Below are 19,907 nucleotides of genomic sequence, written 5' to 3' on the forward strand. Positions count from 1 at the left end.
GTCTTCTAAGAAACAAATGTTCAAAGTCATGTTTGTGGAATGATAACTATTTATTTGGCAGTACCTAGTTACGCATATGTGAAAAGACATTTTCAAAGATTAAATACATAAAATTTTATAGAATTAGCATTAACAGATGGACATTTGTAATTTTGATGAACCTCAACCTGGCAAATGTTATCCCCCCCCAAATCCATTCTTAGTAGTAGAACTGTATTACCAAAAATTGTAGCCAATTATTATTATATTTGGAATTTCATCAATAAAAAATTTGTGGAAATTTGTTTTCTCTCTTGTTATGTAAGTACCTACATAAAATAGCCTCAATCTGGTCTCTTGGCCCTCAAAATCGAAAATACTTAGTTTGCTGACCCTGCTCTAGGATGTATGTTGTTGGGGAGGAGAGCAGGTCAGTGGCAGCAGTCAGTGAGGCCCTGCTAAACTACCCTGCTAAACGCTTCTAGAAGCAGTGGGGAGCTAGACACGGATTAGTATCAGCTACTCCATCCCCATTGCCTCTGAACTTACATAGCTTTTCTGGCAGGCAGTCTCTCATACTTTTCTGTTTATTCAGGTTGTTCAAATTCTTACACTCCTCCCCAGAAGAGAATGAATCAGCCAAACTGACAAATCTGTTAAGTGAGATAATTTGGAATAGGATTTACAGTTTAGCTGGGAATTGAGCTGGTAGCAGCTGAGCACTTGATTTAACACCTTGTGAGTGATGTAATTGACTGCATTGTTAACCCTTTCTGTGTCATCACTGTTGGTTTAGTGGGGCAAGTGATTGAATTTAGATTTCAAGTCTGATTTTTGCTGTATTTTAGAATTTTGGAAAATAAAGATAATCCAATAAATGTTGAAAGTATAATTTGATTTTTAAAAACGATACGTGTATTTAATTTTAAAAGTTTTTAGAGAAAAGTATTCATCGTTTTGTAAAGCAGTTTTGCAGTATGATACATTTTGATGCTGTCTTTGTAAAAATACTGGGAGAAAATTTACCAAATGGCTAATAACATTATTAGTGGTGGTATGAAGGGTGATTTTGTCCTTTTTTCCATTTTTGAATTTTTTTTGTAAGTGGGCATGTTACTTTCATAATCATGTGTTACATTTATAAATAAACCATTAATAGGATCATTCATTTGATGTCCTAAAAAGGAGTGAAACATGGTTTTGATTTAAAGTCTTGCCCCAGTGGGGCAAGAATGAAGAGCTGCCCCTCAGTCAAGGTGATGCTCTGACCAATTGCAGTGTCCCTCCAAGCTTTGCCCAGCGCTTCTACTGGTCCAAGGTGTGGCTTCTCTGACAGATCATATTTGCTCAGGGCCTGAGTGGTTTCTTGACTCAGCCTGACCACAGCAGGTCACTGAGGCCTCTTAATGCAAAGCTGGGCTAGGTTCATCGGCTTTCACTTTTCAGTGGAAGTATTCCTAGGAGAAGGGAATGTGAGGAATTTAGTCCTATAGCCCTGTGCCCTCCCCAGATCTTGGAGAGGATAGTTGTGAGTCTTCCCTCCTGGGTTAGACCTCAGGACTTCTTGGGTTTCCTGAGAGCGAGTGGAATTGAACAGTGAATCTCTACCTATTTAGTTTCTTCGATCTTGTTCTTTCAAACCTTTACAATGGAAAGATGGATTGGAGCTTAACGGAGACAGTTGTGCGTTTCCATCAAAGACCTACGTTTCATTTCAACCCATGAAAATAGAAACAAGTGATTTCTAAGTGGTGGTCTCCCTGCCTCTGGGCACTGCATTGCCGTTTTGCACAGATTGGTGTGGGAAAGGAAGAGAAATGCTAACCAAACATTTTGGTTCTTAGGTAGTGAATGGTAAGTCCCATTAATGACTTAAGCAAAAGTTAGAAATTTCTCATCTGCTTATAGTTGAGTGTGGGCTCTGCCTGCCTAGATAGGGCCATTTGTCTCCTCTCATGAGGGGCTTTTCTGCAGGACGGTCTGCCGTATCTGCTGAGTTACAAGTTTCCTGCGCTGTGGTGCTTTTCGCAAGGAAATAGAATTTGGCTTTCAGCTATCAGTGCTCTGCCTATTGGCAGCATCATGAAACTATTGTTTTGTGGACTTTGCCCTTTCTGTGACGCTTTCATTTCTTGTTCTAGTCATTCAGCAAACTTTGTCACTGAATTGAGTTCTTACCCGCTTGCTATCAAGGACTTTATAAATCTAGTAGTAGAGAAAAATGTACACATTATTGATATGCAATGCAGGCTGTAAGAAATGTCTAGAGAAAGTGCTGTGAACACGTAGAGATGATAACTTTTAGCTGGGGATAAGGGCAGGAAGGGAAAGAAGAGGTCAAGGAAGGCTTCGTGGAGGTGGTGGCATCAAAAGACTCATTATCATTGAATTCAGCCCTGAAAGATTTCTACAAGTAAGGAAGGGCACATGAGCAAAGGTAGGGAGGGAAGTTAAGGCTCTATTTGCGAGACACCAAGGACTCCAGTTTTACCGGCTGGAATGGAAAGGAATCCAGGGGGATGAGGCTGGAGAAGTACACTGGGCCTGATGTGTAGGGCCTGGAATGCCACACCGAGTGGTTGGTGCTTACCAGTGGCTCCCGGAGGAAGCGCAAGGCTTTTAAGAAAGTGAGGATTGGGTTTAGGAAGCATAGTGAGCACTGTGCAGCATGAACCGGACGGGGAGAGGCCGGAAGCCAGATCAGTTTCTCAAAAGGAGCCACGTCCCTGACCCGGGGCAGTGGCAATGGAAATGAAGAGACTCAAAATGGGGTAATTTGTTGCCTCCGTGTCTGGCCTCTTCTGTGGCACCCCTGCCATCGCATGCGGCACTATGGCCATGACTCCTCCCAGGAAGCTGGCTCGCCAGGGCTTTTCTCTTTCCGAGAGGACAGACTGCAAAGTCAGGATGACCACATCCCAGAGTTCTCCTGACTGCCTCCTGGGTTTTCCCTGAGGCACTGACGCCAAGCAGACAGGCACCGCTCTTAGGGTTGCCATACTTAGCAGATAAAAACACAGGATGCCAGTTCGATTGGAATTTCAGATAAATCACGAATAACATTTTACTGTATGTCCCATGGAATCTTTGGTTTATCTGAAGTTCTAGTTTACCTGGATGTCTTATATTTAATCTGACAATCCTAACTACTCATTCTGCTCCTGGGTTTAGCTTTCTGCTCTCCCAATTTCCCGCCTGTTACCACCTGAGTGAGTCCCCTAGTGGGTCCAGAGTCAGGTAGAGCGTGTGCTGCCTAGGAGGGATCAGCGTAGTTTGGGGGATGGCTGTCCCAACTCAGTGCCAGGGTTTGGTACTTGGCCTGAGGTGCAGCTTTCTGTCTAAGCAGGCAGAGAGTGACAGGAAGAAAGACCTCATGTTCCAATGCCAAAGGGGACAGGAGAGCATCGGGCTGGAGGGAGGCTTTCAGGTTTGCACCTGGTGTGTCAGAATGCACCTGGGGCCTGGACATGATATCCCTGAAATGTGGCTCCTCCCACGTGTCATTTCATCCTTGTTTCCACTTTCCAGTTCCTCTCCTATCCCACTCATCCCACGAAGGTACTTGGAGCTCTTCACCCAGACGTACTGTTTCGAAGGTCCTACTGTTCACTTTACCTCAAATACTCTTCCTGCATTCTTCACCCCCTAGCACCTCCCTCTCCCTTTCCTCTTCCTCTGCCCCAGCCTGGGTCAAGGATCCTGACTCTGGGTTCCCAAAGAGCCCTGAGCAAACCTCCCTCATCACTTTTTCCACACTTGATTGATACCACCTGCTACTGGTGTGTCTCCAGGGAAATAAGGGTTTTCTCAGGACAAGGACGTGCTTCGTCAGTGCCCTCAGTGCCCACCACCATGCCTGCACCTAGTAGGTGCTCAATAAATATGTGCTAAATGAACAGCAGGACTCTATTTGGAAGCTTCACTGCCCCTAAAACCCCCATTTGTGTCCTTCAGGGAGCACCCAGCTCCAGCCCCCGCCCAGTCCACACACCTGGGCACTTCACAATTTTCGGCACATTTTAGCGTAAAATAAAACCTATGTGGAAAGTCTCAGCCCTGGACTTACCTGTCCCCCACCTTCCATATTCCCAGACTAGTAAGGCCCTGAGTGTCCTGGCGTGAGCCAAAGACTTGGGCTGGACCCTCTCGCCTTTGCACCGTGCCCTCCAGCTCCAGGAGCTGCTCTACGCCTGGACAGTTGTTTCATGTCAGGTTGTTGCTCTTTCCACACTCGCTTCTGTGCTTTCCAGGACCATCCTTCTCCTCTCTGGCATTAAAGGCCCTCTATCAAGCCGTGTTGTTAGGGCATAAGAGAATGAATGAAGAGAACTGTGTTGTCTGCCTGTTGGGGGGGGCGGGGTCAAATCTAAGGAACCCTCCACTTGGACACACAGAGTAAACAAAAACAGACGGATGGTAGTTTTATAAGGGGTAAGTGGGTCTGGGGCCCTCCATGGGTGGTGCATGGGAGAGGAGCTTTGAGGGTGTCTTAGCTATTAACATGCGAAAGAGAGAGAAGAATCCTGGAAGGCGGCCAAAAGGACAGAGTCCCCAAACCCCCAGGTTAGTCAGGATGTAAAGAGCCCCAACTGCTGCAGGTCCTCATTTGTGAGACAATTGGGGGCAGGCCAGGCTGAGAGGGAGTCTCCCGATGCTTCCAATATGAGCTCCTTCCCAGAGACCTGGGTGGTGCTACCGTGTTTCTCCGAAAATAAGACCTAGCCGGAACATCAGCTCTAATGCGTCTTTTGGAGCAAAAATTAATATAAGACCCGGTCTTATTTTACTATAAGACCAGGTCTTTAATATCATATCATATCATACCACACCTTATATTGATTTTTGCTCCAAAAGACTCATTAGAACTGATTGTCCGGCTAGGTCTTGTTTGTGGGGAAACACGGTAGGAACTGTCTCTGGGAGGAGGTAGGCAGACAGGGCAGTAGTCACCTGAGTCAGCAGTACAGAGGGACGCCTTGTGACCTGGGCTTTCAGCTCCAAAGCAGCAGCCTCCCTGGCCCTCAGCCTGGAGCCCCAGCCCTGCTCCTGGGACAGGTGAGGCCTGCAGGAATTGGCAGGCAGATCTGGGCAGCAGAGAACCCTGCAGGAAGTTGGAGGCTGCTCATGCTCTCCTTTGCAGCTCCCTGCCTGGGAAACCTCAGGGAAGGCTCAGAGAACCAAGCCGCTGCTGATGCCTTCCCCTGGTCACATGGCAGACAGCCGACCGCTGAGGGCTCTTGTGGTCTGTGGTTCCAGCCCTTCAGGCTGGCTTAGGTCCAGTCTTAGCTCTGGGCCTCTTCCGGTGTCCCAGTGAAACTAGCACCCCACAGCAGGGCCCTTGGGGGACGTGGTGGCTCCCTTCTTGCTGGGAAGCGAGGGTTTCACTCTCCCCTCCCGGCCCACCGTGCATGGGGGCTCTCCCTGCAGGTACCTGAAGGAGTTCCGCACGGAGCAGTGCCCGCTCTTCGTGCAACACAAATGCACGCAGCACCGGCCCTACACCTGCTTCCACTGGCACTTTGTGAACCAGCGACGCCGCCGGTCCATCCGTCGTCGGGACGGCACGTTCAACTACAGCCCCGACGTCTATTGCACCAAGTACGACGAGGCCACAGGCCTGTGCCCGGAGGGCGACGAGTGAGTGCCCCCAGCCTGCCCTCAGAGGAGCCCCATGTCTTCTGGGTCAGGTGCCCTCAGAATAGACCAGGCAGAGTCTGAGAAGCCAGCCCCCGGCTGCTTTTGGGGGACTGCTGCAGCCTGGCCCGCCTTCCTATGGCCTGGACCTGCCTCTGGGGGAGGCGCCTTCTCCTTTCACCGCTTTTGGGAAACCCTACACAGGCCTGTCTTCTGCTAAGCCTAAGGGCCACATCTGAACCAAAGTGGCTCCTTAGTCCGCTGCAGGTCACAAGAACCCTTTCTACAGCCCGCCACCACCCACTCCATCTCATGCAGTCCCCGGCAAGGCTGGCTGTTTAGAGACACAGAGCCACTCCAGTTGCCCACTTTGCTGACCCTAAATATTTTATCACAACACTCTGTAAAGAGATGGCACAACACAACCAGGGAGGTGGCAAACCTGGGAACATCACTGAGAGGGGACATTCATTAACCCTGCTTGTCATTTGGTTAAGCCTTGCAGAGATGGTGCAGGGAGGCGCTGCTGGGCTTCTGTGGGCCCGAGTCACTGAACCACCTGGCACCAGCACCCCCTTTCTCAGAGGTCAAGGCTTGCTGACCCCTCCCCCAGCCTAATGAGGCACTCAAGGCATGAGACCTTTTGCCTCTCCTAGAAGCCCTGATCTGGGCAGCATTTGTCCCCCAGGAGTGCTCCCCTCCGGAGCTGCTCCTCAGGATGGCCTGCGGCCCTGGCTGAGTGGCCTTTGAGAGGACTTAGCAGGCTGCTATGGGAATGCCAGGCCCGGTTGGCCCCCCTCAGGCCACAGCACCCAATTCGCCATAGTAGGGTGGTTCTACCTCAGCGAGGCTCTTCACTGCTTGCCTCCCCTTGACCCACCATCAGGGCAGCCTTTGGTCATAGGGAAAGAGTGGGGCTGGTAGCCCAGGCTGGAGGGGGCAAAGGTGAGTGACCCCAATTTCCCTGTTTCAGGTGCCCATTCCTGCACAGAACCACAGGGGACACTGAGCGCAGGTACCACCTGCGTTACTACAAAACTGGAATCTGCATCCACGAGACAGACTCAAAAGGCAACTGCACCAAAAACGGCCTGCACTGCGCTTTTGCCCACGGGCCCCATGACCTCCGCTCCCCTGTCTACGACATCAGGTGGGCTGGATGCCACGCTGGGCTGATGGCTGTGGGCCGGGGTGGGGGCCTGGCTGCTGACACGGTGAGTACTGCAGGTGGAGTGCAGGGCTGGCACTCTGGCTCCTTCCCCCTCATGCCCCTTCCCCGCTCTCTCTGTCTTCTCCTCTCCTCCCAGGGAGCTCCAGGCCATGGAGGCCTTGCAGAACGGCCAGACCACAGTAGAAGGCAGCATAGAGGGTCAGTCGGCTGGGGCTGCAAGCCACGCCATGATAGAAAAAATCCTCAGTGAGGAGCCGCGGTGGCAAGGTAAGGGTGGCCACATAGATGGCCAGGCCCTCTCCTGCCACACGTCTGTCCCCACCCCTCTCCAGCCTATAGCTGCTGTCAGGACTTGACTCACCACCATCTACGGCCTCCTCCAACCTAAGCCACCCCTCTGCCGGGAGGGGTTTGCCCCCTCGTCCCACCTTCCATCCACAGCTGCGTCGTTCAGGGGCACTTCTAGGGGAGTTTCCCCAGACACATCTTGCCCTGCTCCCATTACCCCAGGTGCTCCCCAAATCCCTCGGGGACTTGCATACATACAAACATACTTGCGCATGTCTATAAGTACATATACGTGTGTTCTCGAATTTCCTAAGAGTGCCCTTTTTACCCTGTGAGCTGTGAGTGTCTCCGGTGAAGGATGGTGTCCACCTTACCTCTCTCCTGGGCATTGGCCCATGAAGAGATGGCCATGCTCCTACCTCTCACAGAAGCCTCAACTCCTGGACCCCTTCCCAGTGGCTCTCCTCCTCCCCCTACCCCACCCACCTGACCCCTGCCTCTGGCCCCTGTGCAGAGACGGCATATGTGCTGGGCAACTATAAGACGGAGCCGTGCAAGAAGCCCCCACGGCTGTGCCGCCAGGGTTACGCCTGTCCCTACTACCACAACAGCAAGGACCGGCGGCGGAGCCCCCGGAAACACAAGTACAGGTCCTTTGGCCCAGGCAGGCCAGCCGAGGGAGGGAGGGGCGGCAGGGGTGAGGTCCCAGCTGGGCTGCTTCCACTGTGCTCTCAGGGAGACCGGCCCTGGGGATTATAGGGCGGCCCAGGTACCAGGGAGTGGGGCTGGGAGGTAGTCAGGATGGCTGCACCATGGGACCTGCCAGGACCCTCCTCTGGCATGAGAGGAGGATCTTGGGTCCGACTGTCTCTGAGACCCCTTCAGTTCTGACCCAGAGGGGCAGCTGCTAGGGCCAAGCCATGGTGTAGAGAATGTGGTGGTGGCTGTAGCTCCGCTCCCGTCGGGCTGCACAGTGCTTGTGGGAGGAGCTGGCTGAGGGAGTGAAACAATGTCCTTGGTGATGGAGCCAAGCTGAGCCAGAGCAGCAGAGCCCAGCTTCTGGCCCTGTGAGGCAGGGACACCAGAGAGGGGCCCTAAACAGGCATCTAGTTGGCATCCCCAGATCCTAATCTCCCCTCCTGCATCCATCTGACCCACCTTCTCATTGGACCAGGTCGTCTCCATGTCCGAACGTAAAACACGGGGATGAGTGGGGAGATCCCGGCAAGTGTGAGAATGGAGACGCCTGTCAGTACTGCCACACCCGCACGGAACAGCAGTTCCATCCGGAGGTGGGCCGTGGAGCAGGGGCTGGCGCCCTTTGAGGGATGTGGGTGGCTTAACATAGCCTCTTGGGGAGCAAGGAGAAAGGAAAGGAGGGTCTGGGCAGATGCTGGCAGAGCCCACCCTGACTCCATCCTGCAAGAGGGGTTTGTAGCCACAGGCTCCCCAACAGGCAGTGCCTAAAGGGGCCTCCAGCCTTCATTTGGCATTTTTTCTAGTTCCGAGCCCACACTCACCAAGCAGCCCTCTGCTCCCAGTTTCCCCCAGGCCTCCTGACAGGGAGGCATGGATGGGGCCTGGGGACCTGGCCATCCTGGGCTTTGCACCACTCATGGTGCTTACAATCCAGTGACATCCGGATATAAAAAGGAAGAAAGCCCCTAACAGTTGTCCTGTTCCAGGCCAGAGTCGACACAGTTCCCCAGCCCACTGACCCCACAGTGTGGCCCTGAGCCGTATCAGTGTGCCGAGATCTTGTATAGGCTCTATAGAGGCACACACTGTCCCTTCCCCAGTTCCATAGAGGCCAGGACACACCAAGATAGACACATGGACAGAGACTATCTTATGCGAGCTGCAGACAAGACAGCGGGGTGGGAAGTCAGACCCAGCATGGATCCCTCCGAGTGTGCCCGGGGGGGCAAGTGCTGCCTATGATCTTGGCTCCCTGAGTGCCCAGAGACACATTCGGAGGTCACCGCCCTGGCCGAGACCCTGAGTGCAGAGCAGCATGGAGAAGATCCCTTTGAGGGCTAGTTGGACCTTTGCCCCCAGCAGGGAGGGTGTCCTCGGCATGGGGACAACAGTGTCTGCTTTAGGAGTAAGAAGTTGGTAGGGAGAGACTTAGGGAAGTGGCGTGGAATGGGGAGGAGAAAGAAGAGATTGGAAAGCTAACGCCCCCATGCTGAAGGCCCCCATGCCAGCCTGTCCCTCTCTGCCCAAGCCTGACCTGCCTCTGCTCTGCTCTGTCCTTCCAGATCTATAAATCCACCAAGTGCAACGACATGCAGCAGTCGGGCAGCTGTCCACGGGGACCGTTCTGCGCCTTCGCCCACGTAGAACGTATGCTGAGCCCAGTGCCCTGAGGCAGTGCCCTCTGCACCCCCCCCCCCCCCCCCGTATAGGATCAGTCGGGCAGTGCACCCTCGTTTCAGCCCACAGTGGGCCCTGTCCCCACTGGAAGTCCCATTTCCCCCCCACCTCCCTGGAGCTGGCCTCAAAGCCCTGGAGTTTCCACGGTCCTGAGACAGAGAGCAAGGACTGCCCCGTCAGGCAAGGGAAGGCACCCTCCCAGAGCTCACTAGGCAGATCCCAGCGGCCACCCCGTGCCACACCCACGGCAGACATCACTAATTGAACTTGACACTCTGTCCTGCTGAGCCCTGCTGAGCACAGAGCTGTCCAATCAAAATAAAATGCAACCCCCTTATATTATTTTACATATTCTAGTAATTACATTTTTTAAAAAGCAAAAGAAACAGGCTAAATTAGTTTTAACAACCTATTTTTACTTAATCCAATATAAAACAGTATCATTTCAAAAATAATCCATATAAACAATCATCAAGACATTTTACTTTCTTTTTTTCAAACTGTTGTTGAAATCTGGTGTGTATTTGAATAGCTGCTGCACAGTTCAGTTCAGAGCAGCCATATTCTGAGTGTGCACCAGCCATGTGTCACTTGTGGCCACCATGTGGGACAGCGCAGCCTGACTGTCCACGTTGCACTCCAGGCCACCAGTGCCGATCTCAGACAGAGCTCAAGTTGCAACCTGTGTCCACCCCGAGCCACTGCTCCGGCTGTCCTTAACCCCTTTGCAGGCTCAGGCCTTCTCTCTGGGATTAAAATGAAAAGTACCCTGAGGGTCCTGGGAGGGGACAGCATGTTATTGGCACAGAGGTGGTCCCCAGCCCTGGGCACTGGAACCACTGAGGGAGGCAACACAGAGAAGCCATTGATGGCCTTGGAGTCGCACAGATCAGGTCTCAAAGCCCAGCTCTTCTGTTTCCTAGCTGTGTCCCCTTGGGAGATTTCCCTAGCCTCTCTCAGCCTCAGTTTTCCTTATCTATAAAATGGAGACCATGATGGTACTTACGTCCTCCAGTCACTGTGAAGATTCACAGTGAATACAAATTGCCTGGCACCTAGGAAATGCTCAGTGTACGATAGTAATAGAAAGAAGGTGGGAGCCTTTCCTTTGTGTACAGGAGGGATGCGTGGTCTCCTTTGAAAGAGACCCAGATGCATTTGTGGCTCAGGAGCCTGCTGACACCCTGCCCCTGTCTCTTGCAGAGCCACCCCTCAGTGATGACCTACAGCCTTCCTCAGCTGTGTCCAGCCCCACCCAGCCGGGTCCCGTCCTATACATGCCATCTGCTGCCGGAGACTCGGTGCCCGTGAGCCCCTCCAGCCCGCATGCCCCTGACCTCAGCGCCGTACGTGTCTGTCCAGGGGCTGGGTGGGCACCATGCCCACCCAGGAGCCAACACCTGCCTCTCATGTCCCCCACCCCCATCCTGTGCTTGGGGAGGAAGCCTTGGTATCTGGCCTTGGAAAAGGCCCTGGTTCTGCCCTTTCAGCCCCAGGGTTCTTCTCTCTGTCAAAAGCTGGTGGCAGGTGGGGGGTGGTGTCCCTATAGCCTGTGTTGGTCAGTCTGGGGTGAGCTGGTAGAAGGGACAAAGCCTTCTGTCACCACACACACACACACGTCCCTCATGAGGTTCTGGGTCCCCTGGGTGGATTTTGCTGCCCATTGGCAGATGAAAATGGAACTGAGCCCCGTGCTGAAGAAGCTGTCTCTGCGGGCTTGGCAGGTAGACAGTGCCCCCGCCTGCGTTTTGCCCACCAGCCCACTCCCTTCCATCTCTGCAGCTCCTCTGTAGAAACAGCAGTCTAGGCAGCCCCTCCAACCTCTGTAGCTCCCCTCCAGCCTCCATCAGGAAGCCCCCAAGCCTGGAAGGCATCGTCTTCCCTGGGGAGTCCGGCCTCGCCCCTGGCAGCTATAAGAAGGCTCCGGGCTTTGAGAGGGAAGACCAGGTGGGGGCCGAGTTCCTGAAAAACTTCAAATGCCAGGTAAGGATGTGAGGAGCAGCCCAGTGAGGTTAGCCCCCTGTCCTCACCTCTTGAAGGCTGAGCAGAGTAAGGCCGTCCCGTTATACAGATGAAGACAGGAAGGCTGGAGAGGCCGAGCACCTCACCAGTGTCACTGAGCCACGGCAGGGATCCCTGACCCCACATCCAGTCTTTTCTGTGCCCAGTGCTGCCTTGATGGAGTGGCAGGGCCCTGGGGAGCAGGACAGAGGGGTCCCTAATGAGCTTACCTGAGGCTTGGCGTCACCTGGGAGGAGAGGAGCAACCCCCTGGTTCCTAGGGTAGGGAAAGGAGTAGGGGTGTGGAGGGAGAGCAGGTGCATGTGTGTGAAGGGCGATTGCATGACGGGCGTGTGCCGCCGCCCTGGGCCCTGGTGCCTGCAGCCTCAGTGAGCCATGGCAGGTGACGCTTAGGAGGGCTCCTGGACTCGGGGCGCCCCTTTGCACTGCATTCATCTCGTGCTCCCTGACCTTTCTCAGGCCAAGTTAAAACCCCACTCGCTAGAGCCCAGGAGTCAAGAGCAACCTCTGCTTCAGCCCAAACAGGTACCGAGCTCTCAGCCTCCTCTTGGCTCCTGGCACCTGCTGTGCACAGGCCAGGCCCAGAACCCCCGGGGGCTGCAGGGATGGGAGGCACTGCTTTCTCCATAAGCCGAGGGCAGGACTAAGGAGGGGCCCCAGCCCCAAACCCAGAAAGGGTGGGATCAGGCCCTGGAGCCCCTCACCTCCTGGACTCACTCATCAGTGAGTAAAAAAATCATTGAGCATCTACAGTGTGCCAGGCACTGGACTACTTCTCCCTCTCCTGTGCAGCACTTTAGAGGTGAGTGGGCCCTGAAGCCTCCAAAGCAGCCCCTGCAACTCCAGCCTCTCAACAAAGTGTCAAGTGGGGGGGACCCCATATAGGCATGAAGGCAACCAGACAAAGGCTGGGTGCCCCACATCTGCCCCACCCAGCCCCTGGTCAGTGACCTCCTGGGCGGGCATCCCATTGCCTTTCCTCACTCTCTCGTTGCAGGACGTGCTGGGCATCCGCCCTGTGGGCAGCCCCCTGACCTCAAGCATCTCTTCTAGTATCACCTCCAGCCTGGCAGCTACTCCCCCTAGCCCCGCTGGCACCAGCAGCGTCCCTGGCATGAATGCAAATGCTCTGCCCTTCTACCCCACCAGCGACACGGTAGAGTCGGTCATAGGTAATTAGGCCATTTCTGTTGCCAAGTTCAGGACTGGGTCTGGAGTCAGAGATACGAGGTCTCCAGAGTGAGACAAACCAGCATACTGGTCACTTTAGACATCTAAGTGGGGGGAGTCAGAGGGGGGGCACTCTAGGCCTTTGAGTTAAAGGGAAAATGAGCCCAGGGTATAGGGCCAAGACTAGCCCTTATAGCAAATTAGAGATGCCTCTTCCCCTGGACAAGTGCAGTCTCATTCCACGATATATGTCATTCAGCCCCCACTCATCCTCTCACTAGGTTTCCTTGTGCAGTGAACAACCTGCACAACTGTCCTTAGAGTTCCCGGTCATTGGAGGTCACGGCTGTTCTCTTTCAGCAGTCATTTATGGGGCCACTTTGTGCCAGGTCCCATCGTAGTCATTGTGGTTACAGACATGAAGACATGCTGTTCTTGCCTTCAAGGAGGGACAGTGTTCCCACCCTCCCAGTCTATTTCAGCAGAGGGCAGTGGACATTTTCGAGCACCTACCACGCATTAGCCACCGAGGGCCGAGACGAACATGCTTTCAGCGAGCTCAGGAGGGAGACATACAAACTGTATCATCAGGAGACAAGACCTCTGTCAGAGGCAGAAACCCTGGATTGGGACTCGATTCTCCCTGGGGTTATCAAAGAAGGCTTCGGAAAAGGGAGCCATTTGAGCTGGACTTAGCTAAGCAGACAGTGCGGGGGGTCGGTGTGACAGAGGATCAGCCCAGTCACGGGCTGAGGGTCGAGAGAGGACAGGTCCATGTGGGACTTGAGCATGAAGATAAGACGGGGACAGGAGGTAGTAAAGTGCAGGGGGGTCCAAGAGGTGAGGCCTGGAACCTCGGGGTCTGTGATCCCTCGGGAGGCTGGGGGGCTCACGCCCTGATCGCTCTGTCCCTAGAGTCTGCCCTGGATGACCTGGACTTGAATGAGTTTGGGGTGGCCGCCCTAGAGAAGACTTTCGACAACAACACAGTAGCCCACCCAGGCAGCATCACAATTGGTACTGGGCTGTGGGGGGGCAGGGGACGGGGGAGGGCTCCTCGGGGTCCCCACTTGGTGTGGCGCCACATGGCTGCCTGCCCTCACTCGGCCCGCCCTCCTGGCCTCTCTTGCAGGCGGCAGTTTGCTGCAGAGCTCTGCCCCCGTGAACATCCCCGGCTCCTTGGGCAGCCCCGCCTCCTTCCACTCAGCATCCCCGTCCCCTCCTGTTAGCCTCTCCTCACATTTCCTGCAGCAGCCCCAGGGCCACCTGAGTCAGTCAGAAAACACGTTTTTGGGGACCTCAGCATCACATGGATCTTTGGGTAAGAAGGGGTGTGGCTCCCTGAGACCTGGGGCAGGACCTGGGCTTTTGGAAAGTGCCTTTGGCCGCTTTGTACGTGGCTAGAGGTAGTGCAGAGCGGAGGTTAGAGCAGGGGCTCTGGGCTCGGAGGAGAGTCGGGTCCCTGTTCCATGACTCCCCTGGCTGTGTGATCCTCGACAAGTCACTTAGCCTTAGTTTCTTCTGCTGTAAAATGGGTAGAGCGGCAGCACCCACCTCGTTAGATGGTGGTGAGGCTTCAACAAAGTCACTGGAGGGAAACACTAGGCACAGGGCCAGTGCACATTGACAAGCTGTGGCCTCAGGGCCACCAGGGCCTAGTTCTGCTCTTCATGCCCGTGTGGCGGTTCTGCCCAGGCCCCCGGAGCTCCCGGAGGATGGAGCCCTGGTCTCCAGGGGAGGCAGAGGTGACAGACATTAGGTCACAACAGCCAGGTTCACAGGAGGCCCAGGGAGAGGTCTGAACAGGCTCAGCCCAGGCTCAGGGTGGCCTTCCCGCTCCAGCCCTGAACACAGTAGAAGGGTGTGGACTGGAGGTTCTGGAAGGCACATCGAGGCATAGTGGTGAGAAGCATGGCGTGCTCTGCTACCACTCACAGGGTCCTCGTCCCCTTGTGCAGGGGGCGGGGGGCTGGTGTGACTATTTGCTGAGGTAACAGACGTAAAACACAGCACAGTGCCCAACCCACTGCCTCTCCAGCAACAACAGATGTTACTCTCACTTCCCCGCCCCCAGCAGCTATTCAAGAAGCTCAGACATACCCTCCCCAAGGGTCCTGGGCGTCCTGGTCACACTGAGCCACCGAGCCGCGCTTTGACTTTCTGACCAGGTTTGGGACCTTCCCTGTGTCACTCTGAGGTCAGGGCAGCGCACTGATGTCTTAGCACTTTGCCAGTTGTGAAGCTGTTTGTCCTAACCTGGTCTGTGGTGATGCCATCAGCTTCAGATGTGTCATGTTGTATTTGTCTGACTCATTCCACATTCTGGCGGCATCTTGACTGCAGCCCTACCGTGTTTTCCCGAAAATAAGACTGGGTCTTATATTAAGTTTTGCTCCAAAAGACGCATTAGGGCTTATGTTCAGGGGATATCATCCTGAAAAATCATGCTAGGGCTGATTTTCTGGTCAGGTCTTATTTTCGGGGAAACACGGTACTTCCTGGCCACAAACCATTCTTTCCCCACGCAGTCACTGAGCACAGTTTTATAGGCACACTGTGAGCGCCACAGTCCTGTGGGCATGGAGCCCTGGGCGGGGGAGGCAGAGGTGACAGACATTAGGTCACACTTAGAGACTGGCACTATTGTGTGGAGTCCGAGGGCTGTGGGCTGGGATTCAGAATAATAGGGGGGACCTAACCTAGATGTCGCCAAGAGGGCCCTGTCTGAGGAAGTGGCTCCTCTCCAAGACAGCCAGTGCCACCTGAGTGTGGAGGAGACAAGCATGGGCAGAACTGCTGCTAGGATAGTGTGTCAGTGGTGACCCCGAGTTACCGCCTCTGGGACAGGGAAGCCAGGCTCAGGGACAGCCCACGCAGGATCTCCACACAGGAGCCGGCTGTCCTATTGTGGGGGCACTTGTGTTATTGGAGGACAGACTGTGCTAAAGCCATTTGTTTCTGGAACATCCTGGCTGGATTAGTGGGAAAGGAAGCAAGGAAGAAGTCATTAAAATAATATGTGTGGGCAGAATGAGGCCAGAGGTGGCTATTGGTTCCCCTCTGGAAGACAGGGACTGCCCTGGGAGCCACAGAGCAGGGACACGTAGTGTTGTTTAAAGGCAAACATCTGTTGGGTGAGTGGGTGGGTGGGCGGGAGGGTGAGCGGCAGCGGCTTACAGGAAGGAGTAGGCGCTGAGAGTCCGGGGCCCTTACTATGTACTGGTTCCATCACTTACTATTGGTCTGAGTCTTGGTGACATGTTTTATCTTCGTTTTCTTGCCACAAAACAAGGGGGATGGACGCAGGGCTCCCTGAACTATTCCTGCTCCAGCTATACCATCATCTGAGGTTCTGGCCTATGTCTTTTCTACTGACCCTCCTCCCCGGCCTCACGTCAGGGCGCAAGGCTCCCCAGCACAGACTGCTCTCCCTACAGCACCCTCCATGCCCCTGTATCACCCTGTGTCCGTGATGGGAACCCTATTTTACAGATGAGGATGCCGAGACTCAGAACTTAAGTGGCAGCTGATAAGTAGCAGGTGGCAGTACAGTAGCTCTGACTGAAGTGCAACACCTACATACTCAGGCAGAACCCTCTGCCAGGGCTCCCCGGCCTGGCCTGCACTGCTGGAGCTGTGCCCAGCCCTAGGGAGCCCCTGGCAGGGCTGGGCAGGGCCCTCCAGAGCACTAATGTTCCTACCCTCCCCGGGGCAGGTCTGAATGGGATGAACAGCAGCATCTGGGAGCACTTTGCCTCTGGAAGTTTCTCCCCAGGCACTTCCCCTGCCTTCCTGTCAGGGCCGGGGGCTGCCGAGCTGGCCCGGCTTCGGCAAGAGCTAGACGAAGCCAATGGCACCATCAAGCAGTGGGAGGAATCCTGGAAGCAGGCGAAGCAGGTACTGGGCCCCCACGTCCCCCCTTCCCCAGGCTCTGGTGGCGTCCAGTTCGAGCCCATCTTACACAGTGGGCATGGGTTGGGGAGGCCAGGGGTCCCGGAGAGAGCAGAGCTGAAAGTCAACTTTGTTCTCTCTCCACCTATGGCAAGACTTGCCTTGGCAGTCAGGACGCTGGGGTAACTGGTGTCCCAGACCTGGAACTCCCTCTGTGGTCTGGTCCCACAGCACCATTTGCCTCTCCCCAAAAGCCCTGACTCTCCAGGGTTCCAGCCTGGGTTCCAGGCTCTGCTGGGCCCAGCCCCCTTCCCCGCCCACAAAGGGTCTGTTGCACGTCCTGCAATCTCTTCTCTGCAGGCATCGTCAGCGTCTTCCCTGCCCCTCCCCAGACTGCTGACCCCGCTCCCGTCAGGCCCAGCCACAGCTACAGTGGCTCATACGGGCTCCCAGAGATACACTCTTGGGTGCAGGGGGGCAGGGGACCATCGTGACCAGATGCTGCGTATTGGGCCCACAGGCTTGTGACGCCTGGAAGAAGGAGGCCGAGGAGGCTGGTGAGCGGGCCAGCGCGGCAGGCGCTGAGTGCGAGCTGGCCCGGGAGCAGCGTGACGAGCTGGAGGTGCAGGTGAAGAAGCTGCAGGAAGAGCTGGAGCGGCTGCACTCAGGGCCGGACCCGCAGGCCCTGCCCGCCTTCTCAGACCTGGAGGCCCTCTCGCTCTCCACCCTCTACTCCCTCCAGAAGCAGCTGCGGGCCCACCTGGAGCAAGTGGACAAGGTGAGCCCGGGAGGTTAGGGGAGCCCTGGGTGGGGTGGACAGTGGCCTCCGCCAGTGTTTGGACCCTGGTGGGTCCACACTGTTCCAGGGATGACCCCCCTCCTTCTGAGAATCTCTGTCCAGCCCCTGGGCCAACCCAAAATGCTGGCCAGCTGGAGAAGGTCACTCCCGGGGAGGTGGATGGTCGGTACCACCCCAGCACTTTTGAGGGCAGGCACTGGACTGAGCTGACCCTCGGGTACCTGGGCCCTAAGTCACATCCTGACAGCTTCTGTGAGCTCTACCCCGACCAACAGACATTCCAGGATGGTTAGGTCCCCAGGGCTACTCTCTGCATTCCTAGGTGCCCTGCTGGGCCCCCAGGGGGAGCCTGGCACAGTGGAAAGAGCATTCTTTCCTTCGCTAGGCCTTTGGCAGCCAGGCCACCCCCGCGCCTGGGCTCTGACTCCCCCACACTGAGCCCGCAGCCAAAGCTGAAAGCCGAAATAGGAGCCATGAGGTGATCGGCCTGAATCTAACCCCGCTGTCTCACTTGTCAGCTGGGTCCTGCGGGCTCTGCGCCGCACTTTCCTCATCCCAAGGGGGCTGAAATGAGGGTTGAGGGAACATGTCCGACCCAGGGCAGCAACGGAGACCAGGCCAGTGACCACGCTGTCACTTTGCCCGCAGGCTGTGTTCCACATGCAGTCGGTGAAATGCCTTAAGTGTCAGGAGCAGAAGCGGGCGGTGCTGCCGTGCCAACACGCCGTGCTGTGCGAGCTCTGTGCCGAGGGCAGTGAGTGCCCCGTCTGCCAGCCGGGCCGGGCCCACTCCCTCCAGTCGTGACCCTGCAGGCCTGGCTCCGGCCTGGCTCAGATCTTCTCACCTAGGACTTTTTAAAGTATATATATGTATGTATGTATGTATGTATGTATGTATGTATGTATATGTATATGATTATGGAAATGGATACATTTCTGTATGTGTGCAGGTATGCGTGGGCGGCCAGTGTGTGAAGTGTCTGTGTGTATATCTGTATATGGATATAGACACACACTTTAAAACAGACTTAACAAGCACTTTTTAAAAGAAGAAACTATTTTGCAGTCCTCCCCCTGCCCACTCCCTACCTTTCCCACGTTCCCCTCTTCTCCCACCCGCCTTTTGGCAGGGGATCTCTTTCTGTCTTTTTTTACGTAGGAACTAACTATTTTTAACTTCTTCCTGGGGCCTGAGCAGGGAAGGGTGGGGAGTTAGAAGGGGCTGCGGGGAGGGCACAAGCCTTCCGGGCAGGCCCTGTGCACCCTACCTCCCCAGGCCGGGGTGAGAGCCAGGGGTACGGAGGATCCGGACAGACCTGGTTCCCAGCTGTGAGGCCTGAGGGGTGTGCTGTGGGTCTAGACCAGCCTAGCTCCTAGGTTTACCAAATGTGTATTCAGTTCAGGGCTGGTAGGCCCAAGCTGCGGGGCCAGCCCTGCTCCCCACTCTGGGCCCTTGAAGCCCCTCGAGGGGCAAGGCCTGGGAGTGCTACCCCTCAGGTTCCTGAGGTCGGGGGTCAATCCTTTCCCCTGGGTTTCCAAAGCAGCCTCCCTCACCCCAGGGCCACCTACCAGGTTGGCATTGCATTCCCTGCCCCCCCCCTTCTGGCACAGCCCCTGTGCTCTCCGCCCCCTCCCTCTGGCAGCTAGCAGGGCAATTGATAGGGAGGAGCTGCGGACGGTGAGGACCGGGGTTCAGGCCCTGCCTTCCCTGCCAGGAGGGGCTCCGTATGCATTCCTTGGTGCTCTCTGAGTGCAGCTGACGTTCTGCCCCGTTTGGAGCAGACGCCTGTGTGCATGTGTGTGTGTGCCTGTCCAATGTATAGTGTGTCTTAGCTTCCATTTTAAAAATTGTTCTGTACAGAGAGATGCATAGGGGGTGGGAGGGCAGCGCGGGCAGAGGGCAGCCACCCCACTCCCAGCGCTGGGTGTCTGGGGTGGGAGCAAGAGGGCTGCAAAGGGTCTGGCCCCAGCCTCCCCTCCCTTGGGCTCAGCACGAAAGGGCTTTCAATGAATTAAGTGAAAACTTTTTTTACAAAAATACAAAAATCAACAAAAGTCCAAACCTATTGGAAATAAAATATGAACTTGCAATGGTAGCATGTTTAGATGGGGTGAAGAATGGGGCCCCAGAAGAGGGCCTCTGAACTCTGAGGTGGGACAGCTTGGCTGTCCCATCCCAGGTGCCAGCCCCACCTAGGCTGGGAGCCCTGCGTCAGCCACGGAAACAGTTTGTGCCCTCACCCCTGAGCTGTGGCCAGGCACTGCAGTGGCCTAGAGGCTCCCGGGGCCCATCCGGCGCCTAGACAGAGCGCCAGTGCTCTCTGCCCCAGGCCTGCTGTGCTTGATGTGATGGGGGCCGAGACCTCTGAGCCCTGCCACTCCCCTCTTCAGGCTCTTTCAACAGCTGCCCCTGGTTGACTTAATGTTGTTTTCCAAAGGACAGCAGGGCCCCTAGTGGTTTCTTAGGAACAGACCCTGCCTTCTCATAAAAGCAGTAAAAGGAAGGTGGGCCCCCAAAGCATCCCGCCTTCCACCCTAGCTCACTCCACCCTGCCCCCTGAGGGCTAAGGGTCTCAGCC

The 19,907-nt window shown here is 55.3% G+C and overlaps 1 protein-coding gene across 4 annotated transcripts in view; it reads left to right on the forward strand.

Moving 5' to 3' along the window:
- UNK (unk zinc finger) overlaps positions 1 to 19,419 on the forward strand; it is a 34,328-nt gene extending 14,909 nt beyond the window's left edge. For 2 of the 4 annotated variants that reach the window (XM_019745565.2, XM_074320260.1), the window contains exons 2-16: positions 5,407 to 5,616; positions 6,587 to 6,763; positions 6,921 to 7,051; positions 7,587 to 7,722; positions 8,247 to 8,364; positions 9,334 to 9,418; positions 10,652 to 10,794; positions 11,231 to 11,431; positions 11,929 to 11,994; positions 12,467 to 12,641; positions 13,555 to 13,656; positions 13,772 to 13,960; positions 16,355 to 16,536; positions 17,051 to 17,308; positions 17,978 to 19,419. In XM_019745565.2, the coding sequence (XP_019601124.1) occupies positions 5,407 to 5,616; positions 6,587 to 6,763; positions 6,921 to 7,051; positions 7,587 to 7,722; positions 8,247 to 8,364; positions 9,334 to 9,418; positions 10,652 to 10,794; positions 11,231 to 11,431; positions 11,929 to 11,994; positions 12,467 to 12,641; positions 13,555 to 13,656; positions 13,772 to 13,960; positions 16,355 to 16,536; positions 17,051 to 17,308; positions 17,978 to 18,133 (2,329 nt within the window). In that variant the 3' untranslated portion in view covers positions 18,134 to 19,419. The remainder of the gene's footprint in view (positions 1 to 5,406; positions 5,617 to 6,586; positions 6,764 to 6,920; positions 7,052 to 7,586; positions 7,723 to 8,246; positions 8,365 to 9,333; positions 9,419 to 10,651; positions 10,795 to 11,230; positions 11,432 to 11,928; positions 11,995 to 12,466; positions 12,642 to 13,554; positions 13,657 to 13,771; positions 13,961 to 16,354; positions 16,537 to 17,050; positions 17,309 to 17,977) is intronic. The other 2 variants (XM_074320259.1, XM_019745562.2) reach the window with 2 other exon arrangements.
- The last annotated feature ends 488 nt before the right edge of the window (positions 19,420 to 19,907 follow it).

This window comes from Rhinolophus sinicus, linkage group LG15 (assembly GCF_036562045.2).
Source record: "Rhinolophus sinicus isolate RSC01 linkage group LG15, ASM3656204v1, whole genome shotgun sequence".
In the NCBI taxonomy this organism is placed as follows: domain Eukaryota; kingdom Metazoa; phylum Chordata; class Mammalia; order Chiroptera; family Rhinolophidae; genus Rhinolophus; species Rhinolophus sinicus.